Source organism: Triticum aestivum, chromosome 3B, assembly GCF_018294505.1.
Source record: "Triticum aestivum cultivar Chinese Spring chromosome 3B, IWGSC CS RefSeq v2.1, whole genome shotgun sequence".
NCBI classification, from domain to species: Eukaryota; Viridiplantae; Streptophyta; class Magnoliopsida; order Poales; family Poaceae; genus Triticum; species Triticum aestivum.
This window is the reverse complement of record NC_057801.1, coordinates 577,459,932-577,470,632: the sequence shown is the minus strand read 5'-3', so window position 1 is coordinate 577,470,632 and position 10,701 is coordinate 577,459,932. Positions and strand designations below refer to the sequence as shown.

The 10,701-nt window shown below is 47.5% G+C and overlaps 1 protein-coding gene across 1 annotated transcript; it reads right to left on the bottom strand.

Moving 5' to 3' along the window:
* Positions 1 to 3,943: 3,943 nt before the first annotated feature.
* Positions 3,944 to 7,791, bottom strand: LOC123065779 (receptor-like serine/threonine-protein kinase SD1-8). Its single transcript, XM_044488996.1, has 6 exons — positions 6,455 to 7,791; positions 5,341 to 5,687; positions 5,049 to 5,259; positions 4,716 to 4,953; positions 4,485 to 4,635; positions 3,944 to 4,389 (listed from the first exon to the last, which is right to left on the bottom strand). The coding sequence occupies exons 1-6, from the start codon at positions 7,755 to 7,757 to the stop codon at positions 4,096 to 4,098; spliced, it is 2,544 nt and encodes an 847-aa protein (XP_044344931.1). The 5' UTR covers positions 7,758 to 7,791; the 3' UTR covers positions 3,944 to 4,095.
* Positions 7,792 to 10,701: the final 2,910 nt, after the last annotated feature.

Below are 10,701 nucleotides of genomic sequence, written 5' to 3'. Positions count from 1 at the left end.
ACGCACATGCTGCCGGTTTGTTTTGTTTCAGCAACTGTATGTGGTGAAGGCACTCAAAAGCAATAATCGAATTGTCAGTGATAAGCCTCCCTGGAACGAAGGCACTCTGATTCTCTGAGATGAGCTCCGCAAGCAACGGCCTTAGTTTGTTCACGAGGCACTTTGAGACAATCTTGTAGATGACGTTACACATGCTTATCGGTCTAAAGTCCTTAAGTTCCTTTGGGAAAGGGATTTTCGGAATAAGAACGATGGCCGTGTCGTTCACCCCATCCAGCATATCTCCGGACTTAAAAAACTCCAGCACAGCAGCTATGATTTCAGATTTCAGCACGGCCCAGTTTCGTTGAAAGAACCTCGCAGGAAGGCCGTCCGTCCCTGGTGCTTTTAGCGGACCGATTTGAAAGAGGGCATTTGATACCTCCTCCTCCGAGAAGGGAGCACAAAGGGTATCGTTCATACCTTGAGTTACCTTAGATGCTATACCCTCCAATACACTCTCCGGAGTGAGAGTTGGATCTTTCATATAAACCTCCTTGAAGTATGATGTGGCCATGCGTTGCATATTTGTCGGGGATGAGCACCACTTACCATCCTCCCGTTTACTGTATATAGTTCCGCCTAGCACGCCACACCACATGGCGATGAAGATATGCTGTATTTCGCTCACCTTCTTTCAACCATGTGATCCGAGATCTCTGAAGCCAAAGCATCTCCTCCCTATAGAGGAGTTCATCAAGTTGCTGCATCATGCAGTTGTAGCTCTGCTAATTCTGCTCGTAAATTTTCCAAGTCTGAAATGACGTGGACAAAGTTCTCTCTACTCCATGACCGCAGTTTGATCATCATCTCTTTAAGGGCATCACGAACCGCGCCCAAGTTCCCGGCTGGGCAGCTTTGGCCCCAACGTTCTGCCACCACCGCCGTCAAGTCGGGGTGTCGTTCCCACATAATCTCATAACGTGATGCAGATCTAGTTCTCGGTGGTGCCGCAGATAACCGAACGAGAACCGGGCAGCGGTCCGAGCAGGAGGTCGCGAGGTGAACCACCTGCGTGAGTGGAAACAAATCCCTCCATGCATCATCCGCGCAGGCCCTATCCAGCCAGACCCGTATGTTCCTCCCTCCTTGTTGGCCATTATCGTATGTAAACGGAACGCCACTGAATCCAAGATCCAAAAGTTCACATGCTAGCAGGCAATCCCGGAACACTTGCATCTGATTTTCAGAATGTTGTGACTGAGAAAGGTGCTCATGTTGCCACATAGCTTCGTTGAAATCGCCGCATACTAACCAAGGCTCAGCAGAAACCGCCCTTAGGTTAGATAGCGAGTTCCACATCCGGTGCCGATTCTCCACTCTCGGCTCCCCGTACACAAAAGTTGTCCTCCATGACTTGTCGTTCGCTACATCCACTATCCGCACGTCTATATACCGTGCACAAGCATCTAGAACTGTGACTTGCAAGCTCTCGTCCCAGAAGAGGGCAAGCCCTCCACTCAGGCCCTGGCTCGACACCCCCACAAAACCCTTCATCTGTAATCTCCACTTGAGTCGCTCCATTTTATTTGAGGCTTGTCTGGTTTCAGATAAGAATATGAGCCCCGGGGAATTGGCTTTTGAGAGGGCCAAAACCTTAGAACTGTCCGGCGGTCCCCCCCGACAGTTCCAACATAATAAACTCATTGTGCCCGACGGTCCTCCTCTAGGGAGGCTACCGATTTATCGCCTGATACACCCTCTGAGCTAGTTTTTGCTCGCTTACTTCCATTGCTGCTGCTAGGTGAATTAGTCCCTTTATCCCCCCTTCCCAAGGGTCAAAGCTAGAGTGTTTTCCTTCGAAATCTGGGTACCCTTCACCTCTTCTGAGCCCACACCGTCCATTGCCAATCTCTTCCTGACAACCGGATTGACCTGCATGTGGGTATGGCCCTTCTTTGGGGGGCTGGTGGCTGTATCCAGCATGTCAGGATCCACCACCTTCTTTCCACCCCCCTCACGTTGCGGTGTAGCCTCATATTGCCTAGCACCACCATGTGTTGTTCTCCTGACGTGGTTTTTTTGGACCATCCGCATATAACCACGCCCCATACTTCTTATCTTTTTCTCCATGAATACCACTACCACATTCTTTATACTCATGACCAATTAAGCCGCAAACACTACAAAAGCGGGTCAGTTTCTCATACCGAACCAAGAACACCTGCCTCTCCTGGCCCCGAACAATACTGACAAATTTTGTAAGAGGCATGCTGACATCATGACGTATCCTCACTATGACATAGTCTCCCCTCGTATTCCCATTAAGTCTCATCTCCAAGATCTCACCGGAGTTCCTGAGCAGATGTTGCACAATCTTCTGCTTGCAGAACCCCTCGGGAAGTTTGTGGATTTGTAACCAAATTGGCATAAACTCCATTGGTACCTCCTAAGGTTTCGTAAAACCATCATATGGGCACATCAACACAAGCATATTCCTGAACAACGACGGTCCTTGATCCAGTATGCGCTCCCAATCTCCCAGGCAAGAAGCTTGTACCACGAACAGATTCTGTCTCACCGGCCGAAACCTAACCGGTTGGGCTGTGTTCCACGCCGCACGCATCTCCCTGTAGAAAGCAGTTTGGCTAAAGGATTTGTCTGTATGAACCCTAGCTAGGGCAAGCCATCTAACGCTTTCGTTGATCTCAGGATCGTCTGCGTCGATAACCAAGTCATCAAATTCCTCTTCGTCCAAGTTCAGTTGTTCCAGAAATTCATCAAGATATGACTTCATTGCGGCGCCACACCCGCCGCTCGTTCCTGACTGGGCGTCGTCCGCCATCGCTATCGCGATCTGCACCGAGAGAAAGAACGACCCACCCCTACGCACGGGAGAGGTAATGATGGATGGACTCGTTGGCGATTGATTGCCAGGGAGGAGTAGTTTGTATTGGAGAGGGACTCACCGGCGATCCGATCGCCAGGAGGAGGAGAACCCTAGCCGCAGCGTAGGGGAAAGAAACCTGGGCTTCAGTATTATTTTCTCACCTACTTAGATACAACTCCTTGAAGTAGCCATATCTTAATTTGTTGGTTGATGACATTAACATCTTACCAAGGAAACTTACATACAACTTGTCAAAGATGCCCTACAGCTTAGGGATTAGTTCATTTAAACTAAATCTAAGGGGCGATTATGACTAATCATGGTCGATTTTGACTACAGAATGGGGCGGATCAGGCGCCGCTCTCATCCCTACTCCGCAGTCCCCAATCTGCCCCCGACGCGATCGCTGATATCTCTCCCCGATCGAAGGTGCGTCCAGGGCTCCAGGCTGGGTCGCGCCACATGTCTGGGTCGCAGTCCAGCCACCCCGTCCTCACGCACTGGGGGGGGCGCGCGTCGGGTTCCGCCCCAGCGAGGCGCGACCTGCGGACCAAGAGACGCCGGTGAGTGTGCCCTCACAGCATCGCTTGCGGCCGTGCTCCGGGGGCAGTACCACGAATCGACGCTACACCCTCTAGGGCACCCCGGCACCGTCGGCGGTGCTAAACGTTGGCGCTTTTGAATCGATTACTCAGTTTTGTAATGCTAATTTGTAGTTTTCCGTTATTGCTAGCGTGATGTTGAAACTAGAATACTAACACAATTTCAGATAAAGAGACGTGGTCATCTTGAAGCCATTGAAGAACAGGATAAAGCTAAAGATAAAAGCTTCTGTGGACATCTGGCGAATCTGGTGTCTGAACTATGCTCTCGCTACACTGAGCACAATCTTGGCACTTTGTCGACGTTAACTGACAGGAAGAAGATGATGAGATGGATGTGATATGATTGCAGGTAAACCGTTGTTTTTCAGTTTGATGTCTAGGAATTGAATAAACAGTTAAATACAAACTCCGTGTGTACCAAGCAGAAACAAGTACTTCACTTAGAGCACACAGTTTTCTTGTATTTAGTTTACTAGCTTTTGGACGCGTAATACTTACAAGTTTTTCTTCGTGCCTGTTATAAATACAGTTTACAAGGGATCGTGACGAGCATTGAAATAAAATTGCCTTCGCCAGTCCACTCCACTATAGCAAGAAAGTGACAAGAATTTCTACTCCAAACTACCTATCATTCATTGCATCCCCTGTAAAACTGGTTCCAGTGTGGGTTTGAGAATAATCTGTGTCCGTGCTCCTCCCAATATTTACCCCAGGTTCATTTGGCTCTGGCAATGTTGCATTCTCACTGCTCAGCATCATGACAACTGAAGACATCAGTGGCCTGTTCTTAGGATGCACTTCAACACATAGGAGAGCAACCTGTATGCATCTGAGCACCCCACTGTAGTCAATGGAGCCGCCCATTGCTTCATCTAGTAAATCCACAGTCCGACCTTCTTTCCACAACTTCCATGACTAAAAATGACCAACATAATTGTACATCAGTAACATGTAAGTAACAAACAATAAAAGATCAATCACTTTTGATGATTAATCATGTTAGTACTTACATAACCAAGGAGGCTCAAATCAAGCTCGTCATCGTAAAATCCTCGATTCTTCTTGCCACTGATGATCTCTAGCACCAGTACACCGAAGCTATAGATATCGGATTTCATAGAGAACACACCATCCATTGCATATTCTGGAGACATGTAGCCGCTGAAGACCACCATTTAATTATTCGGCATGAAAGCTCATTTTTGGAAGGTAATATTATGTGACAAAGAGATAATACTCACTATGTCCCGATGACCTTTGTGGTATATGCAGTTGTCTGATCACCTCCAAACATTCTCGCGATACCAAAGTCTGAGATTTTGGGAATCATATTTTTGTCTAATAAAACATTGCTTGCCTTCAAATCCCTATGGATGATCCTGACCCTTGAATCCTCATGGAGATATAGCAAACCCCGTGCAATCCCCAGAATGATCTCAAATCGGTTCTTCCATCCTAGTAACTTGCGCTTTCCTTCATCTGAACAAGGTTTAAATTGAGGTAAACACATTGTAAATGCATTGCCAGCAGAAGTTGTTAGAAGTTGTTTCTGTAAAATAAACAAATGAACCGACCAAATATGAACGTGTCTAGGCTGTTGTTGTGCATGAACTCGTACACTAGCATTCTCTCTTGGTCGTCGATGCAGCAGCCTAGCAGCCTCACAAGGTTTCTATGCTGAAGCTTTGCGATCAGTTTTACCTCGTTCTTGAACTCCACAACCCCCTGTACTGATTTCTTGGATAACCTTTTTACAGCTACTTCTTGTCCATCTTCAAGTTTTGCCTGTTCATCAGTTTGCAGGTATGTTAAAAATCTACATCAGTAAAAGTAGGCTATTGTACCATTACTTGATTCTTATCCTACCATATAAACGGGACCAAATCCACCTTGTCCTATCTTACTATCTGCAGAGAAGTTGTCTGTTGCAGCTAGAATCACTTCTAGATCGAACAACGGAAGTTCAAGATCTTTTTCGCTGCTCATCCTGCTCTTATTGAGCTGTCGATCCTGTGCTGTGCTCAGCGCTGAATGTTTCCTGACCCCTAGGGGAAACACGTCACCCCTTGTACTTGGTGGAATTCCGGTCTGACGCTTTGTGACCGCCTTGGTTCTCAAGAAATAGCAGCAGGCAACCGCCACCACGAGAAGCATGCCGAAAATAGTGGCGACCACGGGGATCACCACGTTCCTGTTCGGACGCCGACTGTTCACTGAAATAAAACAGCGGTGAACATGAGGTAAGCCTGTCTAACACTGCACCATTATGCTTGTTCGCATTGAGTAGTTATTAACTTATTTCAGTACAAGCATGCTTGCTCTTAATCTATCATATCCATGCTTTTTATAATTATTAGTGTTGAACACTTTGAAGCTAGTTCGTGTTGCACGTTTGATCTTTGTTTGATGTTGTGGACTGCACTGTGCCTAATCCAGCGATGGCGAATACGTGATACAGACATCCTACCAGTAGAAGAATCAATGGCTATTTGCAATTTTATACCCAACGAATGGCTGAGGGCTACTGAGCCCATGAAAATCTGCTTATATTTGTTGGTAACCGTCGACATGTATGCTGCGGCAAATGAATTCACAAATATAATCTTCAATTGTTTCTCCTCTTGTGTTATCAATATTCTCACCAGTTCATTCTATTGCATAAAATTTACAGTTATATATCTGCCTTTAAAAAAAATGCTCTCATCAATTAAGACGTCTAGTTGAATTGGCTGGTGCATATAGAATCCAAAATTGCATGAAATGAAAGAGGTATTTTAAGATAATTTAGCAGCAATATAATCATGAACATTCAACAAGGTTACTCCCTCTGTTAAAAAATATTTGAACTAAAACCATGACACTTATTTTGGAATGGAGAGAGTAATAGAAAACTGCTTATAATGTGATTTTGCTAATTTTGAACTGTATAACAAGTTAATAACTTAATGAAACGCTTTAATAAATCTGTGAAAGTCCTAACCTGCAGCGTTCAAGGCGTCGATCTCGGAACGCGCGAGCCGGATATACACATCCTGCACGACCACCGGGTACTGCCTCATGTCAAGCAGATCCACGCCCCAAATGACGCACCCGTGGCTGATTCCCCCGCTAATGTTGGCGGCGGCGTACGCCCTGCAGCTGCAGTTACCCAGGCACAGCTGCCTGCACTCGGCCAGGGTCATGTCGGGGCGCACCGTCGCTTCCGTCGCCTCCGGCAGCTTCATCCGGTTCACCGGCCAGAAGCCGTCTCCAGACCCACAGCTCAGGTTGGCGCTCCTGGTGCAGCCACCGGACCAGCCCCTCTGCTCCCACTGCTCCGGCGACCGGGGCTTGAACCCCGGCAGGCAGCTACACTTGGGGGGCTGGCCGACCTCGCACACGCCGAAACCGAATGCCCCGCACTTGTAGTAGCTATCACACGGGTCGCTCGGGTGGTACCAGTAGCTGCTCCACGCGCCGTTGCCCCACACGTAGCTCTGCAGCTGCCCCGTCGCGCCGTCCAGGATCAGCCGCGACAGAGCCGACGGGTCGCTGACGTAGTAGGCATAGTATGTCTCGTCGGCGTTGGACACGACCATGAACGTGTAGCCCTCGGCGTTGAGGTTCTGCACGCCGGTGAGCACCACGCCGTTCCACGGCCCGCTCGCGTAGATCCTCTCCGGGCCGCGGAAAAGGAAGAACTCGGGCAGTCCGCCCATGACCAGCTTGAACGTGTAGGCCCCCGGCGAGGGGTCGGTCGGGCTTCTACACGACGTGATGTTTCTGGCGATGCCCTTCTTGAGGTCCACCCCGAGCTTCATGCCGGGCAGCATCGTGTCCGTCGGGTAGTCGAAGCTCTGCCACGCCACGCTCTGGCTCGACCCACTCCCGTCAGAGCTCAGGACGAAGTTGCCGTCGTCGAGAAGCTGAGCGGTGACCTTGGTGGTTATATTTCTGGTGGGCGCCGCGGAGGACCAGACTGTGGTGTTCCGGCCGTCGACGATGACCAGGCGGCCGTCGGGGGAGAGCTTGAGGACGCCGGGGGAGCTGACGACCGGGCTCCGGCGGTTGGCGACCCACACGACGGTCTGTACAGGGATGCCCGCGTACCAAATGCCGAGGTAGGCTCTGGCATCGGAGCTTCCGGGCGGGTTGTAGAAGCCGAGCCTGAAGATTCCACCGGCTGAGATCAGCGTCTGGTTGCCGGTGATGGAGGCGGCATGGTCGATGGTGTCGGTGGCGATGGAGATGGAGAGGCAGGTGGTGGCAAAGACGACGAGTAGAGCGCGCGCAGGCGCCCTCATCCTTTCTCCACGCTCCCTCTCTCTGGAATCGAGCGCCCCGCCAAATACGAGAGTACTGTAATTTGTGACTGAAAGACGGCGTGGTTATCGTGCGAAAGAATGGATGAGTGGTGGTAACCCATAAACTTCAAATGAGCGTGACAGCGTGGAACAGCAGTGAGAAGTATTGCAGGTCGACGTTAAGCCTCCGGAACAGCTAGTTTTCGCGCGAGGTTGGCGCTGCTCAGAGCCACTCTGTACAGTGCTGCAGGGTATTCACAAACTTCAACGGATCTGCCTCGATGGCACATGTTCGATATTGCGATATTGTGGTACCGGATCCGAATATTGCGGTAGTGGTGCACATGCAAGAGAATGTATCCGGTGCAACCTGTGCGTCCAAGTAAAAAACGAGTGAAATGCATAAAAACCACCACAGCCGTGTCACAACTCGTAAAAAACCACCACAATTCAAAAAAGTGGCAAAATGCACCGAACGTTATCGTTGTCAGTGGCAATGGCAAAAAAAATGCTGACGAAAAATGAGTAGATTTTGACGTGGTTAAGTATCCACATGGCGGCAGAGTCGACGATGAGCCATTAACGGCTCGGTCGGAGCCAAGGGTTGGTTAGGTTCTGATAGGGCGGCCTCAACCCCCCCCCCCCCCCCCCCTCTGCGATTCCTCTCCTCTCTCCCATGGCGGCTGAGGAACGAGTAGGCGGCGACGAAGAGGGCACAATGGCATCCCATGGCAACGACGACGATGGAGGTGGCAGAGCATCCCATGACGACGACGAATATTGCTAGGGCGACAACGTTTTTCATTGATTGATGCCACTGCCGGAGCATGCGGCGAAGAGGGCATAACAACATCCCACAGCGACAAGGAAGATTGTTGTGGCAGCATCATTTTCCGTTCATTGACGCCACCGCCGGAGCATGCAGTGGTGGCGGCACTGGGCCGTAGGGTGGTCGATACCCCGATGGGCATCCACCATTGGACTATAGGAATCAGAGGCATTGAGTTGCTTACCTTCACTATATCTGTCTTGATTTAGAATTATTGATAGACCTAGGATTTGGTGATTAGGATTTGTGTTTAATTAGTCTTTAAATTGGCAGCATTGTTGTGTACCTATTATGGGTTTAATTGGTAGTGTTTTTGTAATGTAATTTGTATGGTTTGTGCTCAGTTAATCTGAAATCAGTAATGAATGAACAAACAGTTTGAATTGTTGTATTGTAGTGTTTAGTTGCCAATGTTGCTTTGTATCTATGATGAGTTTTTGGATATGTCCATTGTTGCTAAATATCGCAGAATGTGTTTTCAGTCAGCATGTGACCTCAATTATAACTTAATGGTTATTGCAATGAATTAAATTGAGTACTGTTCATTCTTTTGATTTGTAGTTTGGATGGGTCCACTATAGGATGATTTTCCTAAAGCCTTGAATTCATTGGCAAGGTAGTGAGAGGACTCTTAGTACCTCCAAAAAAGGGCGCCGGTGAAAAAAACAATCCTTTGATTTAGTTTCTTTCCCTCCCTTAGCAATGATGCGATTTGGGATATGAAGTTTCAGCATTATGGTAGAAACAACCTGGATAGGACAAAATGTGCATCTTTGATATTTCATAAATTATTTTTTTAGCTATTATGGATATAGAGGGCCGGCATTGTAAGCAAAGACTTTCTCTATTATGTTAGGGTTGAGGGAAATGGCATAGTAGGTTTAGAGATGCTTAATAATAACGCAATGGTTTAGGAAATGCTCAAGGATTTTGAGGACACTAAATGTGTTAAGTTAATTGCCATTAAAGGACATTTATGAACATCACATAATATCAAGGGAAGCTCAAATTTGTGAGGAGCAAGTCCCCATCAGTATCATGGGGGAGCCTGTTGTATATGTAGTTGACAACCAAGGGGTCTTTGCTGCTAGTCAGCCACAACACTGTGACGGAGATGGGCTGAACATTGAACACAAAATAGAGCAACAATATTGAAAGGGAGTGCAAGTATGTTTTGCAGTGTGAAGATATGAAGAGAAAATTATACTAGAGAAAGACAGCTACTTCACAGAATGAAGCAGCTAAAGTTGTAGAGAGAGGATCACTTTCACTATTTTCAAGGAGACACATAATTGTAACAGTTCTATGAGCCTAAGAAAGAGGAAGATTCAAAGTGTGAGCCTGAATCTGTACCTGCAAAGACCAACCTTTAAGAGCAGGACCAACTAGGACAACACACTATGAAGAAGAATATGTTCCCTATGAAGACTAGAAGCCTTCCAGTGATGAAGAGACCAACCCATCTGATGTGTGTGACAATGATTATGATGGTAAGTTGAAAGAAGGGAGGAATTGTTATGATGAGAAAATTGAAAGTACCCATTAGAATATCTGTTTGCATTTATGTTTTCTTGATGTCTATTAGTTTAGGAGAGCTGTAAGCGGCAACTCCATGTAGCTCAGTTGAGGAACTTCACTTACCGGAGAAATTGCAATGACATGATAGCTGCTAGCTACACACATGCTGAATGTCCATTTTATATCATAGCTTCTAAGTCAAGCATGAGAAGACCTTTGTTATCAAAAAATTGAGTGTGCAACATACCCGTCTTCCAGACAGTGAGAACACCAAAGTTACTACACACCGGGTTGCCAAGGAATGTGAGAATGTCATTAGAACAGATCCAGGACTAAGGTTGACATAATATTGGAAAATGCAATGGTGAATAATGGGGTGAAAGTACCCACGAGCCAGGCCTACAGGGCTAGGAGGCAGACTCTATAAGTGGTTGAAGGAGATGTGAAGGCGCTATACACCAGATTCATGGATTATCTGTAGGCAGTACTAGAAAACAATCCTAGTAGTATGCGCATTTGAAAGTGCAACTAATCCCGGGTGGTTTTGGTAATTCATAAAAACATATAGCTCATTGAACTAATATCCGTTCAAGTTAA